Consider the following 27,021-nt stretch of genomic DNA (forward strand, 5'->3'; position numbering starts at 1 on the left):
TGAATTCTACAGTTGATTTAGAATCATTGTAGGGGTGCACTTCCTTGTTAGAAGGCTGCTACATGAACTTCTTTCCTGAAGGGAATCAGGAAATATCCTCTGGGAAGTCATTCTCCAAGTAAACTTCCACGAGCATGATGGAACTCTTGACTGAAACTTGAAGGTACTGCACTTTATTGTGCTCAGAGCTGAAGAACTACTTTGAGGGGGTAAACACTACCTGAGGAAAAATGCAGAGTGTTGTTTGTGGGAGTTCCTCTGAGCCTAAAGAATTCACGTTGGCTCTTGTGTCTATGTCACAGGGCCTCTGACCAAGATGACTAGGGTGGGGGGATCTTTCTAGAATAGACCAGTACTTCTGAAGGCGGAGTTCTTAGGTAGTCTTTTCAGGGTTAGCTTTGGCTTCTTTAACATTAAAACACGAGTTTATTCCTTTATATGGTGTGTTTATTTCTCTTAAGGCAGGGTAAGTTTTTTTTTAAATTTTTTTGTTTGTTTTCTCAGCTGTGGGTCTTGCACTCGGGGCATGGGCTCTGTCCCTGAGCTTTTTCTCCCTAAGGCTAGCACTCTACCATTTTGATCTACAGTACTACTTCTGGTTTTCTAGTGGTTACTTGGAGATAAATGTCTCATGGACTTTCCTGCCTGGGGCTGGCTTTGAAAATTCCCTTAGTTAGAAAGTAGATAGTATATGTGTCAACATTGTCCCATTGTGCAGGTCTGACAGACCTCTAGAGTGAACATTGGCACTATTCCCATGGAGCCAAGGGGTAGTCTCAGACCTACTCTCCCCTCAGCTGTCTTGAACACACAAGCACTGGCCTCAGGAATGAAACCCTTTGTTATTCCCAAGTTAGTTAGATATTAAGTTCTCATTGGATAGATGCTTAGAAAGCTTTAGATGTGTTTCCTCTGAAAGATGAGGGGAGGTGTTGGGAAGGGTGGGGACAGATGGAGGAAGCTGAATTAAAGCAAGTCGTGTCATTTTCTTAAGATGAGGTTTGTCTGTCTCAGTCCTCTCCAGGACTCTTCCCCACCTCCAGGCAGGGCAGCTTGAGGCAGGGGATGGGTGGCTTTTCCTGGCAGCCAGTGAAGGCAAGGAGTCTCTGGCCCCATGCGGATAATCACACCCTCAGGTCACAGAGTATGGAGGGGACTTACTGACCTCACTTTTTAAGAAAAAGCATGTCAAAGCCATGAGCTGGTGGCTCACACCTGTAATCCTAGCTACACAGGAGGCTGAGATCTGAGGATCATGGTTCCAAGCCAGCCCAGGCAGGAAAGGCCATGAGACTCGTACCTTCACTTAACCATCCGAAAAAAAGGGGAGGGGAGATGGAGCTATGCCTCAAGTGGTAGAATGCTAGCGTTGACCAAAAAAGCTCAGGGACAGTGCCCAGACCCTGAGTTCAAGTCCCATGACAGACAAGAAAAAGAAAAAGCATATGCAGTCATAAAACTTCATGAGGGGAGAAAAATAAAGGTCCCTAATGTGTTACTAAGAGGTGTGTGTGTGTGTGTGTGTGTGTGTGTGTGTGTGCAGTGTGTCTGTACTCTGTACTGCAAAAACAAAGCCTACTGATTTTAGTTGGCTTTTTGTTTTGTTTTGTTTTTTTGGTGCTGTTCCTGGGGCTTGAACTCAGAGCCTGGGTACTGTCACTGAGCTTTTGTCCCCAAGGCTATCATTCTACCATTGAGCCAAAGCTGCACTTCTGTTTTATTTATTTAGTTTGTTTTCTAGTTAATTGGAGATAAAAGTCTTAATAGGCTTTCCTTCCAGAGCTGGCTCCGAACCATAATCCTTAGATCCAATAGGTAGGATAACAAATGTGAGCCACCAGCTCCTGGCTTTTGGTTGGCTTTATGCGCAAGGGTAGCATTTTACTACTTGGACAATATCTCTACTTCCAGATTTTTACTGCTTTTTTTGGAGATAAAAGTCTCATGTCCATTCTCGCCTGGGCTGGCTTTTGAATTGGGATCCTTGGATTTCATCCTCTTGAGCAAGCTGGGATTAGAGTTGTGAACCACTGGTTGCCTGGTCAAGAATTGTTTTACTTGCTTTTCTTTATTTTAATGAAACATTTGAAATGCATAGAAGAGAATGTGTCTGGGCTAACGAATATTCTTTTTAAGAATCACTCAAGTACTCTTTATGCTTCTTAACAATTTTAAGCTTATTCTATAATGAGAGGAAGAGAGTAATGTAGACCCTGAAGCAGCCCAAGGACTCAGGAGCTTTCCAAGAGCACATGGCTAACTGATGGTGGTAGAAAATAGCCCAGCACAGATTTATCACCTAGTATAAAGCTTCAGTTCTCAGCATTCCCATAGCAGCTTTTGCTTATTGCAACACTCTATCAACACTAGGTGAAAGTAATGTAATGTACCCTCCAGGGTGAGACTCGGCTCTGGGTCCAGAGAGGAGGGTGGGAAGACTGCTTATACTCCATCTATGTCATGTTCAAACTATTTTGGATTTTCTCTCCCAAGTGTTTATATAGCTCAGCCTAGGAGAAGGGTAATCAAACTCAGCGGTTCTACAGCTCTTATTTCAGGGTTTGGCAAATTATTTTGCTTCCTTTAACTCTCAGGCCATGATGCCTAGTAAAGTGTTTGGATTTGTGTTAACAGAGCATAAAAAGGCTGTGTCAGGCCTTGGTGCCTCGAATATCTTTTTCAGATGAACAGATCATCATAGGAGGAGGAGGAAGAAGAGGAGGAGGTGTAGGAGAAGGAGGAGGAGGAGGAGGAGGAGAAGGAAGAGGAGGAGGAGGAGGAGGAGGAGGAAGAGAGCCAGCTGTGACTTGTGTGGTAGGTAAGGGGCTGGGTTACCTTTGGAGGTTTAGCATACTCATCAGGGACCTGGGCTAGGGACTTTGCTTAATAATTTGGGATCTTGTCTTTTTTAATTTTAAAATATATTTTTATTGTTATTGTAGAGGTGATGTACAGAGGGGTTACAATAACATAAGTCAGGTAAAGAGTACAGTTCTTTTTAGACAGTCACCTCTTTCCTGGCTCTCTCCCAGTTTTTCCCTCCTGTCCCCACTCACAAGTTGTATAGTTCATTTTCAACATAGTGTCTAGTGAGTATCCCTGCAGTATTTGCTTGCCCTTTGGGACCTTGTTTTTTTTATTAGCAAGAACAAATATTGAACCTGTTTGGCCCAGTAATTATTATAACACCCATCTGGATGTTGCATGCTGCCTATCTTTTTGTAATCTGCCGCAAAATCGCCATTCACTGTGCTCTTCTCAATACGCTTGAGGGATCCCCAGTGCCTAGGGGGTTAAAAGTCTACATTCGGGCATTGGGGTCCTCCCCCCCGCCCCGTGAGCTCTTGCCTGCTTATATTTCCAACCTTGCCTCATCACTCCTTGTATTCTAATTTTTCTCTAAACATTGAGCTGGGTTCATTCTTGCACATCTCCCCTCCCTAGGCCTCTGCCAAGTCAGTCTTTGCTCATTCTCAGCACATCTTCCAACCCACCTCTCCCCACTTCCTCATATCGATCTGCTGTGCCAGAGATGCTGTTCTTTTTTCAGGAGGTCATTCTGGAGCACAGAGACTACATCTCATTCAAGCCTCTAGTCTGTAGGGAAGCCCTTCCAATGGTAAACCCAGAGTGTCCTTCAAATAGTCAAAGTCCTGTCCTACCTCTCCTTGAACCTCCTCCTCCTCCATGCTATCTTTGGTCTTCCTCTGGAATTTGTTAGCCAATGCCCCAGTTCTTAGGGGCACACTTATTCACTTTACTAATAAGGCAGAGCATGTGCCAGGCTAGAGGACGCCAGGAACAAGTCCTCTGTGATTTGATAGGAGGTACATGGGTCACAATAATCTCTACAGGCTTAGGAGAGACATCGAAGGGAAAATGCAGGGTTCCAGAAGAGGAACTCACTATCTTTGGTATCTTTCTTGGCCTTCTTCACTGTTCTCCATCCTCAACCTTCCCAAGTCCTACCACAAGCCCTCTGCCCTTCTACAAATTCTCTAGAAATCTCAGCTACACCTGGTCTCCACTTTCATCCATGATTCCAGAGTATTCAGGTCTAGCCTTCTTCTGAGGGCCAGAGAAGCTGACTTAGCCAAGGCCTCATAGCTAGAAGTGAGTCAGACTTGACCCTTTCTAAAGGTATTTGGCTAGGCTTCTAGTGTCACAATAGTGCTGTCGTAATAGGTCTTTATCATAAACAATCTTCGATGTTTATTTTCTTCTAATAAGCTAAGCTGTTGGGGACGGGATACTCAGCCACTTGACTGATGGCTGTCAACCCCTCCCCTATGCCTAGCTGCCTGGTGAGGGCTGTCATCTGAGCAGTACTTTCTTTGGAAATTTCCTGGCAATTGTCATCGTGCTGACATGGCTGCTTTGAACACTTAATAGGTGCCCTGAGGAAGCTCCATTCCTTTGAAGTAATTACTGTCTGCAACTGAAGCTGATTTCGCTGTCGGAGGCCTTACTTCAGTTATAACTGCTCCAGACTACTTGTATCAGCTCTTGGAAATCTCACTTTGGCTATATCCCAGCTTTGATGACCTCCAGATGCTCTCCTGGTCTGGTGAACTGTGTACAGGTGAAGCTTGTGGCTGGTGGACCTGGAATCTGTGCTCAATCATATGCTATGCCTTTTTGGGCTATGGAAACAACCCCCTCTCAATCTCCATCTCCATGGGTCAGTCACAAGACTTTCTTCTTGTGTACCACCCCATTTTGTGTTGTACCATTAGGCTCCAAGAAAAGTCTGGGCTGAATAGTTTTGTTTTGTTTTTTTGACAATACTCAGGGTCTGGACTCTGTCCTCAAACTTTTTACTCAAGGCTGTACTCTACCACTTGAGCTATCTCCACTTAGTTTTTATTTTTATTTATTTATTTTTTTCATGTAATACTAGCTTCTGGGTGCTGGCCACTAATAATACTGGAGCATTGAGCTTCTGACTAGAACATCTAGAGCCATAAGTCTCTGACCTTGAAAGCTTCTTCCCAAGGCTTAGAGTCAAAGGTTTTGAGTATGTCCCTGATTCCTTCTTTTTTTTTCCTTGTTGGATGTGGGGCTTGAAGTCTGGGCACGGGCATTGTTCCTGAGCTCTTTCACTCAAGGTTAACGCTCAATCACTTTGAGCCACAGTCCTACTTCCTGTCCCTGATTCTTGAGTTAGAGCTATAATCTTCTAGGTTTGGATGCCCAGTGATAATTCTCTGGAATTCAAAAGGCTGATAACACTAAGGGAAGTTGCTCTTGGCCTATTCACAATTTCCATCCAAATAGAACAAAAGGATTCTCGGCCATTTGTAACAGGATCAACAGAGATGGACTCTCTCTAGCATCTTGCTAGCAAAGTCTCCAAGTCTACTCTTTGTCTCCAGTGTCTATCTACTTCTCTGACACTCTCCACCATTCTTGGAAGTTGGTAGCAAGGGTTCCATGCTGGCTGTCCACTGGTTGGGTTTGGTTAGTGGAAGCCTTCGTAAGAGGGAGGAGTAGAGAAAGGGAAACATGGCTTTCACTCTTCTGCTGTGGTTCCCATAAGGGTCCCCAGGTTAGCTTTGGCGTCAAAGTCATAGATCCTCTTAAGAGACCATCTTTACAAGTCCCGCCCTTGGTCCCGGTCACTCTTCAGTAGGAGATGGTAGAAACTCTCTACCTTTCTCATTAGCCTCACGTTGCTGCATTAGCCTATACCTTGCTCACATCCTTGTGAAGGAATCATACATTACCTACTTTGATTCCATTCTGTTTCCATAGGACCACACCTGATGCATTTTTCTTTTGTTGCATGGCAAATGCACCAACATATACACAGTTCTCTTTCCTCAAACTGTACTCATTCTTTATTCTTCTTTCTCCTTCAGCTACTCTAGTAAAGTCCCCACTCCATTCTACTCTCTGGGAGTCCCCTCACTTGAACCTCATTTGTGAAATTGGCTTTTAACTGGCTCTTCGTTTGATTCGATTCATCTCTGTCACCATGCCAAAGGGCTCTCGTTATAATATGCAGATTTCTCCAAATGGCTCTTCATCACCGCAGTGTAAATGGAGGAAGTCGGCTTCCTCTCACCCAGGAAAGCCTTGGGCTGCATTTTTAGAGCACTGGGATTCAGCGGATTGTGCTGCCTTAGGTAACCCTGGAGTGTGTGTGTGTGTGTGTGTGTGTGTGTGTGTGTGTCCAAGTGTACACAGTTGTATGGTCATTCTTGGCCACATGCCACTTTTTGTGGGTGATGCCATTGTTGGACAATGTGTTTTCCCTGGAGGTCAAGGAGGCTAGAGGTGAGCCTGCGAACAGAATGAGGTAGGTAGCTGCTGCTGTGCAGCTGGGATGGGCCAGCAGACAGTATTAGGATAGTGTTTGCTGCTACTATTACAGCTGATGATGAGCCTGTAGATGAAGATCTTTGAATAGAGCATGACCACTGTCTCTACCATGCCCCACAGTTTCTTCCATTTGCCTGAATCTCCCTTTTCAATCTACCTGTGTAACAATCACCCATGGCATGAAGTCACTGCCTTTGTCACTGGTACTGATTTGGCCTCAGACCTTTCATCATTTCACTGTCCACCCATCAGCCCGATGCCTTTAGAGCTAACCTCCAGCCAGGCCTTCTTGGAGGCACACTCAGATGCCCAGGACAGCATTTCATGCCATCTTTCCAAGGACTGTCTCATAGATTTGATGTGCTGTCTCACTTTCCTGTGCTCTCAGAGCCCCTCCTATAACTGGGTTTCTTCTTTCCAACCAAAAGAGTTTGTCAATATATAAAACAATAAGGGGTTGAATGTGTGGCTCAGTTGGTAGGGTGGCTAACCAATGAGTAAAAGCCTCAGGTACTGAGTTTCAGTCCCGATCTCAGACCAAAAAATAAGCAGTTTATCATTTTGACTATCTTTGAATGTAAACACAGTGGCATGCTGGGTGGGCGACAGGTGAAGGATGAGCAGGAACCTGGCAGAAGAAAGCAGGACCAGCTGCAGTTAGACTCAGAAAGCTCCCTGCTACGATGGTAGAGGTCAGAGTCCTGGGCCGTGGTACAATACACCTAGATGAATTTCTCACCTTGATCAAGCTGAGAAATCTGTGCTGGCAAACCACAATGCCTCTGCCGAGGGCAACATTCTGTGTTTATTCTTGCTATGAATGGAAAAACCCAGGACCACACACTCACAGAGCCATGACACAGAATCAGTGGCTCAGGCTCATAGGATCTTTCTACCCATCATCTTCCTGATCTCTTGCTTTCTCTGGCTCAATTCCAGCTGTGCTTAGAAGTCGAGTCAGATAGAAACTATACAGATGTACGGACTGCTGGCTTCTCCATGGCCTACTATGACAAGGAAAGAGAAATCTCAGCTGTCTGTTTCTGGAATGGGAGTCAGGTTCAGCACGGTTTTCCCTGGTCCTGATCCTCTATGACTTAGCAGCTGCCTTTTAGCACTGGACATCTTCCTGCTAAGCTGGGAGTCATTGGAGTACAGGAGGCCACAGCCTTCTGATGGTCTCAGAGACTTCCTGACCAGTGGAGAGGTAATAACTGAGATGTTTATGGCCACTGTCACTTCAAAGACATTGCTGGGCCCCACAGGGGGATGGCCTTGACATTTATAGGGAACCAGAGAGTTAATGAACCAAAGAGGTTTTTGCTGCCTGGAAAATCCTCTTATGAGAAGAAGCAATCCACCCCACATAGTAATGTCCAGGAATTTATTGGAAATATTCAGCCACAGGCATGCATTAATTTCATGCTTCATTCTGATGAGACATCATGGCCAGATAGGCTCTGAATGTGTTCCTGGGGAGGTAGCCCCAGCCTGGGACAAGAGGCTGAATAGGAAAGGTTAGGAGACTCAGCTCTTTCTTCTGAATCTATATACTGCGAGTCAGAAGGAAACCTTCTGGGTCTCGGTACTTAGTGTGGGTGTGGTCTCCTGACTGGTTAGCGCTCAAGTCCTTCTAGAGAGAAATACAGATAAACAACATAGATTGAGATAAGGCTATGTGAAGGGCAACATGAGAGTTTTTCACTGGACTTCAGTAGCCATTGGGGGCTCTTCATATGGTCCCTGAATCACTAGGTAGAGGTAAAGCTGAAGAATTAGATCCAAAACATTGGGCTCTTCAGAAAGCAAAGCTGGAGACAACAGCATGGCTTCTGATGTTTTGTTTTGTTTTGGAAGATGATTCCAGAACATGGAAGGAACCTGCAGAGGAAAGAAAGGAAACAAGAAATGCCAAGGAAGAATGTGTTCTGTAGTTGGAGGCTAGGTTGGGTCTCAGGAGAAGTCTAAGGATGACTTCCACGTTGAAGCACTTACCCTGAGGCTACCATCCCCCCCACCCCACCCCATGGCTGGTCCCCTCCACCAATCTCTGGTTCTAGGTGGAGACTCACCCTGCACTTGCATGCTGTGCTCTGGGTAATCAAGTGGTAAGAAGCAATCTTCCTCAGGTGAAAGATCTGGTCAATGTAAGGAGAGTCTGAACTCATATGGAAATTTTTTTGGGCGAAGGATGGTACTAGAATTTGAATCCAGGGCTTCACACTTGTTAGACAGTAGCTTTCCTCTTGATTCATGTCTCTAGCACTTTTTGTTCTAGTAATTTTTGAGACACGGTGTCACTTTTTGTCTGGCTGGCTTAGACTAAACCTATTATACTTAGTAATTGGCTGGTTTGACAGGCACACGCCTCTGTGCTCAATTTTTTCAGCTGAGACTGGGATCTCACAAACTTTTTTTTTTTTTTGCCTGAACTGATCTGGGACTGTGATCCTCTCTATCTCAGCCTTCCATATAGCTAGAATTGGACATGGAATCTTGAGAAATTATTTATTTTTGCCCAGGGATAACTTTAAACCTTGGTCCTCTTGACTTCAGCCTTCTAAGTAGCTGGGATAGCAGGTATGAACCAGCAGTGTCCCACCTCATGTAGAACTTTACATTTCAGATGCCACTGAAATCATAGATGACCTGGTGCTTGGGGTAGCAGTGGAGCCCGCTGTGAGAGACTTCCACATGGCCGGATGTCAATGAGCTGAGCCCAGGGCTCAGGTAGGTATAACATGGTGTATATGTATATATGTATATATGCAGATATGTACATATGTATATCATAAAACACACACATCCATTCATTGAATCTTAGCCTTGGAAAGAGTGCGGAAATAAAGAAAACGAGAAAACCAAAGTCTATGTATCCTGAGTTTGCTGTAGAGGGGAGCCAGCCACTGTTACTTTGTGTTGTCACTTGTGTCTTGGCAGAATCTCCTGGGTAGGCAAGGGAATATGAATGAGGTTTTGTAGAAAGGGAGACTTCGGGTGCCTTGATAGAAGGCTGCTATTTGGGAAGTCATGAACTCAATTGTTTGGGGTGCCTAGTTTGATTCATCTTAAATTTGAAGTGGGGACAAAAATTAGACAACCTTAGCTAGATGCTTGTAATCCTAGATAATTAATTGAGTCTGAGATCTAAAGATCAAGTTTCAAAGTCAGTCCAGGCAGTTAAATCTCTGAGATGTTTATCTCCAAGTAATGACCACAAAAAAAACCCAACAAAACAACAACAACAACAAAACCAGAAGTGAAGGTATAGTTCCAGTGGAAGAGAACTAGCCTTAAGCAAATAACCCAAGTTGGCATGCAAGGGCCTGAGTTCAAGCCCCAGTACATTCTCTTTCTCTGTCTCTCTCTGTCTGTCTCTCTCTCTCTGTCTCTCTGTCTCTGTCTCTCTCTCCTTTCTCCCCTCCTCTACCCCCCTGAGATTTATGTGCCTGGGCTGACTTTGTGTACTGGAGTTTGGATTCAGGGTTCTGTCCCTTAGATTTTTGGCTCAAGGCTAGTACCCCACCTCTTGAGAAACATACCTCCCCTTCTGAAATTTTTGCTGTTTAAATGAAGGTAAGAGTCTCACCGACTTACTTGCCCTGGCTGGCTTCACATCTTGAGTCTCTGATCTTATTTTCCCAAGTAGCTAGAATCACAGGCAAGAACCACTGGCACTCAAAGATGACCACTTTTCAAACACACCAAGCATGGCAGCAAATATACAATTGTCTGGAAGTTTCTTCCTCACACTGCACCCTGTAATTTCTACTCTTTAATTCTACTCTTATTCTATGAAATAGCCTCTGTGTGTGTGTGTGTGTGTGTGTGTGTGTGTGTGTGTGTGTGTGTGTGTCTGTCTGTCTGTCTGTCTGTCTGTCTGTGCAAGTTTATTCCAGTCTGTCTCAGCAGTCTAGCCATAGAGTAGGCAAAGGAGCTGTGGTTCACCAAACATGTCATCCCACTTTTCTCTTTTACTCCCTTCAAAAACACATAAGGTAAAAACATTCTCAGACTGAAGGGAATAAAGAAATCCTGCTGACTTATGTGATGGAGCTGGGATTTCAAACCAGACTGCTTTTCTGCATGCCTCATTTTCCTCCCTGCCCAAGCAGGTACAGTTTGTACTCTGATATAATCTAGTTTTGGGTCTTTCTGGACACTGGATTTTTCACTGTGCAATGAAGGGGTACCCACAGATCAGCTTGTCTTGGGACTAAACCTTGTGTTGGAAACACTGAGTGTACCCAGGCAGTGAGCATTGGAGGCTGTGGGAAGGAAGGCTAGCTTTTTCCCAGCTTCCCTCAGTCAGCCTAGGCCTGTGACTCTAATTCCCTATGTAGACCCCTTAGAAATTAAGATGGGGGTGGGGAGCTTAGTTAAAATAATCAAATGTCAAAGGAAAATCAGTCATAATATTTCTCATCACAGACTGATAAACAAATAATCAAATAGCAAGCACATACAAGCAGTCAAGTTCCCAGTGTGTCTTCAAAAAGTCAAGATAAATGCAAACCAATTACTAAATACCTGGATCTTCCCTTGAGCTGTGCAATTAGGGGACGTGGGTTTACTCAGTCTACAACATCTGGAAGGCAAACTCTGTGGGAAGGGCAGGAAATGTCTGTATGCAAACTCCATTCTCAGAGATGCCTTTATCCTAGTGACTGCTTGTAAAGGAAACATGGTTAGTCCAGGGCATTCGTGTCTCAAACCTATAATCCTAGCTATTCAGGGACCTGAGATCTAAAACTTGTGGGTTGAAGCCTATGAATTTAGGCTTGATCCTAAGGACAATGAGAAGACCTTGGAGCCCTTTGATTTTCCAAAGGTGAAGAGCGGATCTCTGAGCTTCCTGGCTGAAGCAGGAATTAGTTTGGAGGGAGTGGCAGGTCATGAAAATGGACCAGAGAGCTATGGTGAAGACGGGAGGGGAGGGGCAACTAGGATCCAGGGGAGGTTCTTGTGGGAGTCTCCAGTGGGATCAAGTGTCTGATGGATGCTGGGAGGATAAATAGGAGAACATGCTTTACAGCTCTTGGAAAGCTTCAAGCACTTTTGCTGTAGGCCATGATGAGTCTGCCCTTGCAGAAAGCAGGTGAGAGGGCCTGGCTATGCAATCATGAGCCCATAGCTGCCTTCCACAGGGATGTAGCTACTCAGGCATGTTGGGTGTGGGGGTCAGGGGAGCTGCATGTGGGCAGGGCTGGCTTTGTGCGGTGCTTTCCTTATTAGGCAATCCAGTGCTGTGCTTCTGGGCATTGTTCTTAGACACGGAGCCCCATCCTATTTCTCAAGACACACAACAATTCAATGAACTACTTAATGGTCTTCATTAAATTCCCTTTCCACATAAGCCAGCCAGGCTGTACTCTGTTATTTACAACTAAGAAGCCTGATCTATAAAATCGTTTTAACAATGAGGGAGAAAAAGGGCACCAGGGAATAAGGGTGCATTGTTGTGAAGTGCCAGTGGCACACCGGTGCCTCGACATCAGTGGGCCCCTGGTCAGAGAGAGCAGACTTGAATCTTACACTTAGGTGGCTGCGAAATTTGTTCAGGACAAGGGCAATGCTACATCAGAGAAATGACCCAAAATGTAAAAGGAAGCAGAGGGAAAGCCAGGTAGGCACATAACCAACCATTCAGGTGCTAGGGAAGCTGAGGCAAGAAGAACGAAAGGTCAAGGTCCAACTGGCTGCATAAGAAGACTTTGTCTTAAAGAAACAAAAGAGAAAGAAAACAGAGAGAAAGAACAAAGAAAGGAAGGAAGGAAGAAAGGAGGGAAGGCAGGAAGAAGAAAAAGAGAGAAAGAAAGAAAGAAAGAAAGAAAGAAAGAAAGAAAGAAAGAAAGAAAGAAAGAGAGGAAGAAAGAAAGAAAGATTCAGATAGACTTTGGATGGCATTATGGGAACAGTAGGAACTGATACCCGGAAAGGAAGAGAAAGTTAAGGAGGGAGGAGTTGCCATGCTGAGGGTCTCTGGGCTAGGAAGAGGACAATTAAAGATGGTCTTTGCTCCCAGAATTTAGAGAGTCAAAGATGACAGAGCTTCTTTACTGGAGTCATGAGAATTGACCTGGAAGGGAAGCAGAGACCTCTAGAAATGGAGCTAGAGGAGAGAAGCCTGGCCATGCTTGCAGGCTAGGACTCTACTGTGGACTACACTGAGAAAGTTAAGGGACAGTCTAGGTTGATATTCTCTGATGCTATTGTAGTCAATATAAGAAATAAACTGCTTTCAATCATTTGAAACCCAGTTTGAATGTTGGGATTAAGTTACTTGTGTAGAGACTTGTTTGAAGACCTAAAAGGACCTTGGGTTTTTGTTCTTTTAAAATCCAGAGTTCTTTACAGTGCCAGTGGCTCATGCCTGTAAGCTTAGCTACTCAGGAGGCTAAGATCTGAGGATCAAGGTTCAAAGGCAGCCCGTGTCAGAAAGCCTCTTCAAACAAACCCAAAGAGTTCTGAAGCTGAGTGAGTATGGGGTTATAAGTTCTATGATGTGCTTGGGAAACTCAGGAACCTGGGCCCAGGTTAAGAGCCAATTTTTCCATGATTCCTCTGTGTGGAGACAATCCCCCTCTCCTGGGTCTGGTCTGCATGTTCATGTTCCTCCAGAATTCATAGGATGTTTTTAAGAAGTGGGGAATTTGGGGAGGTGACCTTGTCAGGAGGATGGGACTGACACACTTGGGCTTAGTACTCTTATAAAGATGGTAGAGGAAGCAAAAGATTCAACATGACACTGTCTGTGAAGCAGACACCTCACCACATACCCAGATGTACTGGCACCCTGGTCTTGAACTTCCCAGTCCTCATGATTGGGGGAAATTAATTTTTATTATTTATAAATATGCATCCTAAGGTTGGTTACTGTAGCTGGACTAGACTAAGATACTCCTCTACTCTGAGCCACTGTTAATCTGCCTAGTTACCAGAGATTAGACTACACTCAACGTTTATTTATTTTTCTTGTACTGGGCTTGAATTCAGGTATTTTGCTTGGCTTTTTCATTTAAGGTTGACACACTATCACTTGAGCCATATTACAACTTCTGGTGTTTTGCTGGATAATTGGAGATAAGAGTCTCATGGATTTGTTTAGCAGGCTGGCTTCAAACTGGAAGATCTCAGCCTCCTGAGTATAGGATTGATTACAGTACCTGGCCTAGGCTCAACTTCTTGGTCTAATTTCTTCCTTCTTTTCTTTTTCCTTCTTCCTTTACCCTTTTTTTCTTCTTGCCAATGGCTTCTCAGATTTGTTTACTTTTAGGTTTTCTCTTTGGCTTTACAGAACTTATGATTTTGTACTATATTGAATAAAGTGTTTTTTTTTATTCCTTCTATGTCTTCACAGCCTACCTTAGGAGTTATTGACTGTTCTTGTAAATAAACCCTTTGAAGCCCATCGTGTCTTCTTAGAATGATGTTTTTAAATAAATAAAATCAACAAGATTTGAAAGAAATGAATTATATCAAGTACAGTTGTCAAAACATATGTTAAGGAATAGTTGTGATAATGATGATATATACATTTATTTATTTACAGAACTAGGGCTTAAACTCAGGCCTCATATTCATACTTACCTGTTTTGCTCAAGCCCAGTGCTCTAAAACTCGAGGCACAGCTCTACTTTTTTTTTTTTTTTAATCTGTTCTGAACTTTGGGTTTGGGCACTGTCCCTGAACTTTTTGCTCAAGGCTAGCCTTCTACCACTGAAGCCACAATTTCACTTTTGCGCTTTTTATTAGAGATGAGTCTCACTGACTTTCCTGCTGGGCTGGCTTTGAGCTATGCTTTTCAGATCTCAACATCCTAAATTGCTAGGATTACAGGCATGAACCACCAGCACCCAGCTTGTTTCTCCCCTACTCCCACCCTCCAACCTCATTCCCTCACCCCAGTTCTAGGGCTTGTTGTTATTCTTCAAGGCTAGTGCTCTACTACTTGAGCCAGTTCCGCTTTTGGCTTTTTGATGGTTAATTGGAGGTAAGAATCTTAATGACTTGCCTTTCAGGACTAGCTCTGAACCACGATCCTCAAATCTTAGCCTTCTGAGATTCTCTGGCTATCTTTTGTTGCTGGTTAGTTAGAGATAGGAGTCTCATGATCTTTCTTGCTCAGACTGGCTTTGAACTATGATCCTCAGATCTCAGCCTCCTGATTATCTAAGACTACAAGCATGAGCCAACAGTACCTGGTTATATGCTTCTTTATTAATGCCTTAATTAATACCTTAATCTAATAGTGACAGTGGCCTAGTAACTGTGTAATGCCTACAATTGCTCAACTGCATGCAGCCTGCCACCTGCCTGTCTACCTGCCCTTGTCTTTTCCTTAAGTGTTTACTTGCTCCACTAGCTTTCTTCTTTCAAGTGAACTGAGTACATTTTCCATCACTTTTTGCCCCATTCTTTCCCTCACTTTCCACTACTCCTCAGTTCATTTTACCTCTGACTTCTTGCCTTTGCCTCCTGGAGTTCCTGCTTTCTCAGTCCCCTCATTTTCTTCACTGCCTTTGTCAGAACTAACTAAACTGGGTGCTGGTAGCTAACCACTCAAGAGGCTGAGCTCTGAAAATACCAGTTGGAAGCCAGTTGAGGCAGAAAGGCCATAGGATTCTTATCTCCAATTAGGCAGCAAAAAGCCAGAAGTAGAGCTGTGGCTCATAAAACTAAGGTACAGTGCCCAGGCCCTGAATTCAAGTCCCAGCATTGGCATACATACACACACACACACACACACACACACACACACACACACACACACACACACACACACAAATGCCCAACTAACTCTACTTGTATCAGGAGAACTGTTGACACTCCCTGGTACATAGAAATTCCATGCCCAGGTTATCTAGAGAGAAATTCCAGCCAGAGCTCATGAGTGCCATACCATCCATGCATGGAAAGCTTTCAGTGAAGGCTTATAATGGAGTTATTGCATAAAGACATAGAGCTGCTTTTTCCTATAGCTCCCAAGGCCTCTCTAGGATTCCTAAGCTAAGTTCCTAGCTCCCCCTACTCCCTCTAATTAAACAAGCTTTTCCTGTTTAATTAATCCAAAAAGAGAAGGTTCCAGTCTGGGGTATTGCTTTTGTTTTGCAATGGTCTTTTCTCCCTACAATTTCTTCATTGTAATTGTGTGAGACAATTAGATTTTGTGGGCTGAAGAGGGAAGGGGTAAGAAGGAGAAGCTTTCAGAAAACTGGGCATTAGAGCATTAACAATATTTCAAAGTGGTGAAGCCCATGAACAAATCTGAGCCAGACGTGAACGAGTTTGCCTAGGAGGCGGGGGAGAGTTTTATGTGTCCAGATCCTTTGGAATCTTTCTCTACTTATAAGTGCCTGTAATGATTTCTTTGCTGGGATTTTTTTTTCTACCAGATACTTAAAGGAAAAAAGACCTTTGTGAATAATCTGTTAGGTACCTATTAACACCGATAAAAGGCCCTTAAAAGTCCAACAGAGGGCTGAGAATGTGGCCTAGTTGTAGAGTGCTTGCCTAGCATGCACGAAGACCTGGGTTCGATTCCTCAGTACCACGTACATAGAAAAAAGCCGTAAGTGGTGCTGAGGCTCAAGTGGTAGAGCTCTAGCCTTGAGAAAGTCCAAGGACAGTGCTCAGGCCCTGAGCTCAAGCCAGGACTGGCAAAAAAAAAAATTTAAAAAAAGTCCAACAGAAATAATCTGGTTAAAAATGTGCAACTCAATGTTCTCCAAATCTTTGACTATAGAAAGCTTTTGTTTTTGGTGTATGTGCATGTGTAAAATACCTACAAATTAAGTACCCCTTATCCTAAATGCTTAGGATCTAAAGTATTTCAGGTTTCAGACTTTCTCAAATTCTAGAATATTTGTATGTGTATAGTGAGGTATCTTGGAGGATGATACCTTAGTCAAACATAATTTTTTTCATTTCATATACATCTTGTTCTCATAGCCTGAAGTTAATTTTGTGCATTCAACGAAGTTTCATGGTAGGGAATTTTCCATGTGTGACATTGTGTCAAAAAAGTTTTGCATAGCTGGGCACTGGTGGCTCACATCTGTAATCCTGCTGACTACGCTGAGATCTGAGGACTGTGGTTTGAATCCAGCCCAGGCAGGAAAATCTATGAGACTCTTATCTTCAACTAACTACCAAAAAGCTGGAAGAGGAGGCGTGGCTCAAGTGGTAGAGCATTATCCTTGTGCAAAAAAAAAGGAAAAAGAAGCTCATGGACAGCACCCAGGCCCTGAGTGAGCTCAAGCTCGAGGACTGGAGTTTCACATTTCAGATTTTTGGATTAGGGAAGCTCAGCTTGTGTTAACAGTGTGTAAAAAGATACCATGAAAAAAATACCAGCTTTTATTATTGCAAAGAGAAGTTGAACTGCTTGGTAAAGAATCCAGGACCTAGCTAGGTACTGGTGGCTCACGCCTGTAATCCTAGCTATGCAGGAAGCTGAGAGCTGAGATCTGGTTCAGAGCCAGCCTGGGCACTTAAGTCTGTGAGACTATCTCCAGTTACCACCAGAAAACCAGAATAGCACTATGTCTCAAAGACCTCTCTCTGGGTTGTCTGGAATGGACAGGGCTGGAACTAGGACTTACCCATACTTCCCATAGCAAGAGCTATGCAGAGCCATCTTCTTACCGGACAGCTATCTGAAGCTCTTGTGCTTGTTTGCTTGGTGTTATGGTCACTCTCACTCTCACTGCCTGTGACAGAAAGGCCAGCATTGTGTGGCCCCTGGGACTCTTAGCTGTAGCCCAGCCCAAGCTTGATTCTCTGTGTCACCTGTATGCTCGCTGACCTTCTTCTGTATCAAGTGACACCTCATGAGCTTCCAGAGACCACCCTTGCAAGTTTTCTTATTGTCCCACATTTGCTCATGGGAACTGGAATCTTCCGAGGATCACAAATACCATCCAAGCCTTTGTCTCCTCCACTATCTGTCTCAGTACTGAGCTCATGTAAACATCTAGTGCATGCTTGCTGGCTGGAAGGGGATCGAATCAATAATCCTGCAGCTTGCAAGGTTACATGCAGGAAAGGATAAATGGCAATGTTGCAAATCTCTTAATTCATTACCAAAGTCTTCTTCCTGTCCTAAGCAGCCTAGGAACAATGCGGAGGCAGACAAGAGTAAGAAGCAAAATGTACACCTCTGCGAGGAGCGCGGCGTTTCTGGAAGAGTTAGAGCAACTGTCAAAGTCCGCGATGTGTCCGTTTTTATTAGTTCTGATGGTGATGTGATATCGTTAGTGATTCCGGTCTCATCTTCACTCTGAGATCATCCGAATAACGTGGGTAAAGGGAGGGAAGAGCGGAGATGAGGCATCACTAAGGCAGTCCTGGAGCAGACCATATAAATCCGGGAGGAAGAAAGACACAAGAGCCTGGCCTTCCAGCTTGCCAGGCACCAAGACATCAGATCGGGCAGTGTTGGCATTCATTCACCTCCAGTGGCCATGAAGAGTGTCATGCAAGTTTTGGTCATTCTCCTCTTAATCACTGTGTCTGACTGTGCTGTGATCACAGGGGTAAGTCTCTAGCATTCTCTAGGCTTGGGTTTTAGGACAATGTCAGGATGTGCATAGGTTGTAAGCCTGGAAACCAACAGAGCAAGGGGAGGCGAGTGGAGAGAGAGGGGAGGGGAGGGGGTGTATGGGAGAGGGGCCGCATGTGACCCTCAGACCACCTCAATCCCACTGGTAAAGAGGGATGGTTTGGAGAAGCTGGGTATTAGACGAATCATTTAAAATGTATCAGGAGAGAACACTGAAGTTTAGTCTTTTGGTAAAAGGAAGATTCATTTTATTTTTCTCTTTCTTTATTCCTTTCAACGTCATTCCTTCTTTCAGTTCGTTCTTTCTTTCTTTCTTTCTTTCTTTCTTTCTTTCTTTCTTTCTTTCTTTCTTTTGTTTTCTCTCTCACTCCTTCCTCCTTCCCTCCCCTTTTCTTTCTTTCCCTCCCTCCCTCCCTCCCTCCCTCCCTCCCTCCCTCCCTCCCTCCCTCCCTCCTTCCTTCCTTCCTTCCTTCCTTCCTTCCTTCCTTCCTTCCTTCCTTCTGGTCCCAGGGCTTGAACTCCAGGCCTGGGAGCTGTCCCTGAGGTTTGATGCTCAAGGCTAACACTCTGTCACTTGAGCCACAGCTCCACTTCCAACTCTTTTTTGTAGCATATTGGAGATACCAGTCTCACTGACTCTCCTGCCCAAGCTGGCTTCATGATCCTCAGATCTCAATATCCAGAGCAGCTAGGATGACAGGCACGAACCACCAGCATCCAGCAAGATTCTTTTACAAAGTGGATTAGTAGCCCTGACTTTCTCTTTGTGCCAGTAGTGGCACAAAGAATGTTCACCCTCAGTTTTTGCTCAAGGCTGGTGCTCAACCACTTGAGACATGGGTCTACTTCCTGATTTTTGCTGGTTAATTGGAGATAAAGGTCATATGGACTTCCCTATTCACACTGACACCTATCTGGAAGCCTTCCATCTCAGCTTCCTGAGTAGTTGAAACAATCATGCATGAGCCACTGGTATCGGGTTTCTAATTGATCTTTTGTGTGCATCTGGTGCTGTCTGGTCCACATGGATGTTGGGTTGGCCAAAGGCTGTGGGTGTGCTGGCTGCTTTTGCATCATCTGGTCTCTGCTCTTTCCCAGAGATGCTCAAAACATCTCCTTCATTTCATGCCCAGTGAGTTCTGTGGGGAGCGTGGGGGATGCCAACACTGGCTGAGCACACCCAAACAATGGAGGGGTAGAAAGGCAGTCTTTACAGCATATTTCAGTGTCCCAACACTTGGGATGGTGGAGGCCCCTTGGATTTCTGCCTGTACCTTGCACCCCTCTTGAATTTTGGGGCATAGGGTGTGTTGTGGCAGCTGGGCTACCTCCATTAAAACCAGCAGCAATGCTTTACCTGAGTATTTCCTAAATACAAGGGGGTGGGAGGGAGATAATTAACTTTTATTTCAATTTCCTTCTGCTTTTGACTTTGAGAAAGAAAATATGGAGTAATGGCAATTCCTTGAATCAGATTAGTCTTAGTGCTCATAGAAAAGACAACTTCATTCTCCTTTTCAAAGGGAAGAGACAGATTTCAAAAGAACAGACATTAAGTTTTGGGATCCTGGAGTAAAAGGGTAAAGACAGAATTACATATAATGAGCATGATCTTCAGCAGATGAGAGGATCAGAGATGATCCTCTGGTTGTATGGACTGAAAATAAAAAGCCAGGCGCCTGCAGAGCCTGGCAAAGGGACGTGGCTGGGCTCTCTAGTTTTCCCCAACACCCTGTTCTAACCACTCACCTCGCCCAGCCACACATTTCCTGAGCCACCTTCACTCCCTCGCTCATTGTGATCTCACATGTGTTGTTTCTCCTCCCTCGGACCTGTTCAAACTGTCTTTGTGAAGCTTCCCTGGACATTCAGGCCCACCATGGGCCTGCATTTGAGAACAGACTCTACATCCTCTATGCTCCTGACTCCTACATGAGATGATTTCTAGACTTTATGCCCTTTCCTTCCAGTGGGGGACAAAATACCCCATGCCTGCCAGAGAGGAAGAGTCAAACAGGGGTGCTTCCCCCCAACTGCTGGCTCTTAGGGGGCTGCTGGGGTGGGAGCTGGGCCCTCACTGGGTGGGAGATGAGGAGTCATGATGCCACCTGCATCTCCTTTTCATGATGAGGAGACTTGACATCCTCTTCCCCCCTCCTAAGTGGAGAAAGCAGAGAGTTTCTGTGTCCTATCATGGGCAGGAATCAGAAGCTTTGAGTTCTTTCTCGGGCAGCCTGAAAAATGTTCCATGCTTTGTAACAGAGAAGAGCAAATCAGTTTTGAATTTCAGGTCAGTTGGGACATATGGCTGCTGTCAGGCAGTGGAAACCTAGAATGTTCTCTGTCATGTTCCATCTGAGTCTGAAGTAGTTCACAGGTCTGTGTTCCTAACATTAGCTTTTGTGTGCGCAGTGGCCTTAGGTGGCCTTGTTGACAAATGACGCCTTCTTGAAACCAGGCAAGGCCACATGGCCTATTCTGGAATATCAATCTAGGGAAGTCTTTATCTGGAGGCCCTCAGAGAGGCGCTGGGGAGAGACTACTGGTCACTGGGCCTCTGGGAGCTGGGGGATAAGTGGAAGAGGCCCCACTTAGGGGCTGGGGCACAGAGGTGACTGATGCTCTGCTGAGCCTTAGCGCCCTGCCCAGGAGGGGAGAAGGGACAGTAAAGCATAGCCCAAAGTGCCTGGGTTACTCGGAGTCACTCAGCTGCTTCCTCCCTGAGCCTGACAAGACCTATAGGTCTTGGTGGCACTAATGGACTGTCCCTTCTCTCTCTTGCCCCTGCAGGCCTGTGAGCGTGATGTCCAGTGTGGTGCTGGCACATGCTGTGCCATCAGCCTGTGGCTTCGGGGACTGAGGATGTGCACCCCACTGGGACGAGAAGGAGAGGAGTGCCACCCAGGAAGCCACAAGGTATTGTGCTGGCCACCATGGGGCACATGTGGGCCAGCCAGGGGCTCCTGGAGCCCGGATTCAGCTGAGACTACAGAGGCAGAGTCTGCCTTCCTTCCCTTTCCTTTCCCTCCCTCCCTCCCTCCCTCCCTCCCTCCCTTCCTTCCTTCCTTCCCTTCTTCCTTCCTTTCTTGCCTGCCTTTCCTATTTACTTATTTATTTACTTATTTATTTGCCAGTCCTGGGGCTTGAACTCAGGGCCTGAATGCTGTCCTTGGACTTTCTCAAGGCCAGAGCTCTACCACTTGAGCCACAGGACCATTTCCAGCTTTTTCTATGTGTGTGGTACCAAGGAATTGAACCCGGGTCTTTGTGCATGCTAGGCAAGCACTCTACCACTAGGCCAAACTCCTGCCCCGCCCCCCTTCTTCCTTTTTAAGAAACCTTTTTTTTATAGTCATGGGGCTTGAACTCAGGGTCTATGTCTTGTCCCTGAGTTCTTTTGCTCAAGGATAGCATTCTACCACTTTGAACCACAGCACCACTTCCAGTTTTCTGGTTGTTAAGTTGTACATGAGTCTCATGGACTCCTGCCCAGGCTGGCTTCAAATTATGATCCTCAGATCTCTGCTTCCTGAGTAGCTAGGGTTACAGGTGTGAGCCACTGGTGCTCAGCCCCTTTGCTTTCTTAAGATACCCACAAAATGACTTCCTATACAAGCTTGGGACAGAGAGAAACAAATAGATGCGTTAGGAAGGCTCTCACACAATGGGTGAACAAATGCAGTAGTGATACTTACTGACACCATGTTGAAGAGGAACTGTACAACTTGTAAATGGGGAAGTGAAGGAAAAACTGGGAGAGGGCGAGGAAAGGGGTGACATTGTCCAGAAAGAAATGAGCTCATTATCTGATTTATATAACTGTAATTCCTCTGTATATCACCTTTATAATAACAATTTTAAAAAATAAGAGAGAGAGACAGAGAAGAAGAAGAAGAAGAAGAAGAAGAAGAAGAAGAAGAAGAAGAAGAAGAAGAAGAAGAAGAAGAAGAAGAAGGGAAAGTACAGTGATTCCTCCCAATTCTAACCATTCTGACTCCAGCTCTTTTTCTGGCACTGTCAGTTCACAGCTTACAGAGCTCAGTAAGGTTAAGTGGTCTTTGCTATTGGGAGAGTCAGGGAAGGCCTTGGGATGAGGATGAAGTTTCAGTGGTGGAGCACCTGCCTAGTAATTGCAGGGTCCTGCTAATCAAACCTCAGTATCCCCTCTAAAATGCTTTGGGGGGGTAGCAGCAAAGGGTAACACCCTTCACATAGGCTTTCCAGCCTAGGATCAGATATCTTATTTGTTGCTGATTTCCCTTGACAGGCTCTTGTGTTCGTTTATGTTCAGAGACTTCTTCATCAGTCTCCCTTCTGATCATGGCCTCCCCCTCACTTCCCTCTGGAGCGGAGGAAGTTGAAAAAGTAGCCTGGTTAGCCATTGTTACTTTGGGATATGTGAGGCAGTCTCTGTGGGGACCTCAGTCGTGACAAAAAAATTCTTAGTATTTCCTTCTTTACTTTTCATACTAAGCATTTTTTTTGGCAAGAGGGGTCGTGCCAGTCCTCAGAATCTAGGGGCCATCCCTGAACTAGCTACTTCCAGACCAGTTCAAGGCTAGCTTCCTACCATTCAAGGCTAGCACTCTACCACCAGCTTTTTTTTGGCATTTTATTGGCGATAAGGGTCTTATAGACATTCCTGCCTGAGCTACTTCAAACTGGTCCTCAGATCTCACTCTCTTGAGTAGCTAGGTAGGATTGCAGGTGTGAGCTACCAGCACCTGGCCCTAGGCTTTTGATATATATATATATATATATATATATATATATATATATATATATTTTGTCAGTTTGGGGGCTTGAACTCTGGGCCTGGGCACTGTCCCTGAGCTCTTCAGCTCAAGGCCTACTGCCCTACCTCTGGGCCTGGGCATTGTTCCTGAGCTCTTCAGCTCAAGGCTACTGCCCTTACCCCATGAGCCATAGCACCACTTCCAGCTTTCTAGTGGTTAATTGGAGATAAGAGGCTCACAGACTTTAGTGCCTGGAATGGCTTTGAACAGAGATCCTCAGATCTCACACTCCTGAGCAGCTAGGATTATGGGAGTGAGCACCAGGCCCATATTTTTTTAAACAACCATGGATGGTAGCATTGTAGCTTCAATTAATCCATTTTATAGACAATAAAGTTGAGACATAGCAAGGTGTGTGTGTGTGTCAAATAGTCAATTGTTATCTAACTGAGAGACATCAGTCTAGGCAGTCTGGTTCTGGACCTATGTTCCTGCTTCTGTTCAAGCCTCAGAAGCTTGGTATTTCTCTGCCATGTGTGCTGATATGATGCCTGCCACTTTGAGGTTACACCAGGGGCACTCACCACAGAGCTGAGCACATAGGGAGAGCAGTGCATGTTCATTCAAAAGAAATGTGTGGGAACCAGGCACTGGTGGCTCATGCTTGTCATCCTAGCTACCCAGGAGATTGAGAACTGAGGATCCAAGTTCAAAGCCAGCCCAGGGAGAAAAAAAATCGGTGAAACTCACCTTTAATGAATCAGCCAAAGCCAGAAGTGGAGGTATGAAGCCAATAACACCTTGAGTGGAAAAAGCCAAGTGTGAGGCCCCTGAAAGAAAGCAAACAGGTGTGGGGGGGGGGGGCTGGAGTTTGGCCTAGTGGTAGAGTGCTTGTCTAGCATGCACAAAGTCCCCAGTTCAATCCTTGGTACCACATACACAGAAAAGGCCAGAAGTGGTGCTGTGGCTCAAGTGGTAAAGTTCTTGCCTTGAGAAAGCCCAAGGACAATGCTCAGGCCCTGAGTTCAGTCCCCAGGACCAGCACATAGAGACAGAGAGAGAGAGAGAGGAGAGAGAGGGAGAGAGAGAGAGAGAGACAGAGAGAGAGAGAGAGAGAGAGAGAGAGAGAGAGAGAGAGAGAGAGAGAGAGAGACAGAGACAGACAGAGACAGAGAGACAAAGAGAGAGACACAGAGACACAGAGACAGAGCTTGTGGGTACAGGTGTGCAGGGTCTGGAGAGCCAGGCTGCCTGGGTCCAAATCCCAGCTCCTCTCCAAATATGCTGTGTGTCCTTGGTGTGTGGCTGTCCACTTCTGTCTTGGCCATACACATCTGTCATCACCCCCGATGCTGTGTTAGGCGGGTAAGGGCTCCTGCGGGAAGTTCACTTCTTTTGGTGACGGGTGACCGTGCCTCTCTTCTCTCCCCAGATCCCTTTCTTCCGGAAACGCCAGCACCACACCTGTCCCTGCCTGCCCAGCCTGCTGTGTCTGAGGTTTCTGGATGGCAAATATCGTTGCTCCATAGATTTGAAGAACATAAGCTTTTAGGAACTTTTCTGGATTCCAGACAGCTCGTTGGGTCTCTTCCTGAGCACCGTCTGGAGTCATCTCTTCTGGATTTTTATTTCTGCCATGCAACTCACTTCTCCCAAACCTTATACGGCTCTTCCCCCTCCCCCAGTCTTCCTGCTCAGTGCGTGTGTGGGCACACAATGGACACACACACCTCCCACTGTGGGATGGCCCACCAGGCCTGAGGGAGGGTGTCCAGTTTGAAGCTATGGCTATAAGAGGTTACCAGCTCAGCTCTTTCTTGCTCTGAAGGACTGAGAGCTTGTGAGTGGAGGAAAGGTCAAGGCTCCCCTCTCCGGGCCCGGTCCTACATGTGCCCTTCCTCCTGAGCTAGACAATCCGGAGCATTGGCCTTGGGGTACTCTTAGAGGGTTGGAAGGACCAACATGACTGACTTGAAAAGAACAGACTCCAGCCAGCTCCAGAAGTCAGGTGTGGGAAGCCAGAGAGCTGAGCCCATCTCCAGAGGTCAGGTCCTTGCCAGCCTATGACCTGTGACTTATGGCCTGTGATCTCCAGCCTGCCTATCAAGCTAGCATTCCAATGTCTCTAAGCTTCATCTGACACCCTGATTCCTTTGTCAGTGAACTCTTCAGTGCCCACTCCTCTTCACTGACATTTAAGAAGGTAATTAGGAGTACCTGTAAAGAGCCCCTTTGTAAAGATCAACCCCAGTGAACAAGTCTGCAGGCTCCCCTCTACCAGGCTGATGCCAGGCTAGGAACACACACACACACACACACACACACACACACACACACACACACACCTATGCTTTCCCCCTCTGCTTCAGAATAAAAAGAGAAACCAAACCCAGATGTGTGGCTGTGTTGTGTTCATTTCTGCTTGTAGCAGGCAGACCAGACTATGCGTGACCAGCCAAGGGAGCAGTGATGGTGGCTCTCCTGTGAGCCAGGGAAGTGTATGAAACAAGTGGATTTCAGCGAGTCTTTGAATGAGGAGCCAGAGGCAGCTCAGAGGGTAGGGAGGGCACTCTTGAGGTCTGAAATTCACTCCCAGTGGCTTTATGGCAATACGTTGACCCTATCAGGCCACATTGCATGTAAGATGCTGGTCCTGCTGCCTCTTCCCCACCTCAGTTCTTATTCTAGAAAATGATGTTATGTCCCATGACACCCTACTTCTCGGGAGATCATGGCTCATGTCTCCGAGAGTTCATTCTGTATTAGTCCTCCATCCCTTCTCCTCCTTGTTGCTCTGCATTCAGACCAGCTTCTCTTCCTTCCTTCCTTCCTTCCTTCCTTCCTTCCTTCCTTCCTTCCTTCCTTCCTTCCTTCCTTTTTTCCTCCCTCCTCCCTCCCTCCCCCCTCCTTCCTTCCCTTCCCTACTCTCTTTGCACCTGTACTGAGGCTTAAACTCAAAACCAGGGTACCCCCTCAGCTTTTCTGCTCAAGGCTGGCTCTCTACTACTTGAGGCACAGCTTCATGTCCAGCTTTTTGGGTGATTAATTGGAAATAAAAGCCTCATAGAGCTTTCTGCCAGGGCTGGGTGTGAACTGAAATCCTCATCTCGCAGCCTGTGGCATAACTAGGATTACAGACACAAGTTACTAGCACATGGTCTTTCTTTGCCTCTGTCCCCTCTGACAGACATGGTCACTGCTGTGTTGACTTGTGCAGCTCTTTTTCCTGAAGCATGCATGTCTCTTTCCCTCCTGGTGTCAGGCTCAGACCCTGGATATCACTTTCCAGATGAGAATCCAGAACTTAAGTTGAGGGCTCTAATTTGCCTCTCCTTGCCCTTTGGATTTCAAGATACCACCGCGTTCTGCCAGATCCTGATTTGGAGGAGCCATTTCCAAAGTGCCCCTCCATGGAAACAGAGCCGCCTGTGTAGATAACTAAGTGGGTGTCTTGGGAAGAGGCACCAGGATGCCTGAGCCTCCTGGCACACTGCCATGCCATTCTCCCTACCCCCAGGAGCAGTCAACTGCAGACTCATCGATGTGCAGAATCACCGATTGAATCTATTTTTTCATATTTTAAATGTGAGGACTGCATAACTGGTTTCTGCCCCAGATTCCTGCTGTTATTGCCGAAGATTGAAGGGCATACAAAAAGGAGTAGGAGGCTAAGACAAATATTTATGAATGTTCTTTATATCTAGAAATATGCTGTTGATAAATCTAGCTATAAAAAGAACCTGCTTATTAGAACCATATATCGTTAAGACAGATATATTCTAGGAAATAAGATCAGGTGAAAACCACATCCTTTCAGGATCCACCCACCAGTACTGGCCTACATGGCCCCAATCTTTCATCCTCAACTATGGTGTCTTGCGCCCTCTGATGGCTAAAGCAAGGACAGCATGAAGAGTTGAGATGGACAAAAGGTAGAATAAATGAGGGCAGAAGAAACTCAAGAGTGCCAAAAACTATCACTCAGACTAACCCCAAGAGTCAATCTAGAGAACTCGTTTGGAGCCTGTTTTTTTTTTTAAAACTCATACCTGCAGATAGAAAGGAAAGACCACAGAGTCCTAGGGTTTGCTCTTTGTCTAGTTTTTCAGATACTTTCTCTGGTCAGGAATTGAGAAGGCAAGCAAAGAGATATCTTCAAACAAACAGCAGTTCCCCCATCCCTGTTAAGTAGACTAGTAAAATGCATCATTAAGCTTGAAACATTTTTTTGCAGTATTGGGGTTTGAACTTAGGGCCTTGTGCTTGCTGAGCAGGTGTTCTATTGGTTGGGTCACACCTTTCTAGCCCAAGCCTAAAATACTATTCAGTCCTATAAAGGAAAGAAGTAGTGATAGATGCTACAATGTAGATGACTGGGAAATATCATGCTGAGTTAAT

General features: G+C 45.5%; 1 protein-coding gene across 3 annotated transcripts; it reads left to right on the top strand.

Moving 5' to 3' along the window:
- The first annotated feature begins 2,787 nt into the window (after positions 1-2,787).
- Positions 2,788-24,273, top strand: Prok1 (prokineticin 1). 3 transcript variants are annotated; one of them, XR_016535825.1, is made up of 4 exons: positions 2,788-2,814; positions 4,393-4,582; positions 8,951-9,054; positions 20,678-20,753. XR_016535825.1 is itself a non-coding variant. In XM_090333692.1 (3 exons), exons 1-3 carry the CDS (start codon positions 17,790-17,792, stop codon positions 24,173-24,175), a joined length of 318 nt encoding a protein of 105 aa, XP_090189818.1. In that variant the 5' UTR covers positions 17,445-17,789; the 3' UTR covers positions 24,176-24,273. The 3 variants fall into 3 exon arrangements, 1 of the variants encoding a protein (XP_090189818.1); XR_016535826.1 differs by lacking the exon at positions 4,393-4,582 and having other exon boundaries at positions 2,793-2,814; XM_090333692.1 differs by lacking the exons at positions 2,788-2,814; positions 4,393-4,582; positions 8,951-9,054 and adding exons at positions 17,445-17,861; positions 24,056-24,273 and having other exon boundaries at positions 20,678-20,803.
- The last annotated feature ends 2,748 nt before the right edge of the window (positions 24,274-27,021 follow it).

Source organism: Megascapheus bottae, chromosome 6 (genome assembly GCF_031878675.1).
Source record: "Megascapheus bottae isolate mThoBot1 chromosome 6, mThoBot2.hap1, whole genome shotgun sequence".
Lineage (NCBI taxonomy): Eukaryota > Metazoa > Chordata > Mammalia > Rodentia > Geomyidae > Megascapheus > Megascapheus bottae.

Excerpts from the sequence above, each read along its gene's own strand:
- Prok1 (XM_090333692.1), top strand. The coding sequence starts at position 17,790 with ATGAAGAGTGTCATGCAAGTTTTGGTCATTCTCCTCTTAATCACTGTG. Across the intron at positions 17,862-20,677 it reads ACTGTGCTGTGATCACAGGG|GCCTGTGAGCGTGATGTCCA; the intron begins GTAAGTCTCTAG and ends TTGCCCCTGCAG. Across the intron at positions 20,804-24,055 it reads GCCACCCAGGAAGCCACAAG|ATCCCTTTCTTCCGGAAACG; the intron begins GTATTGTGCTGG and ends TTCTCTCCCCAG.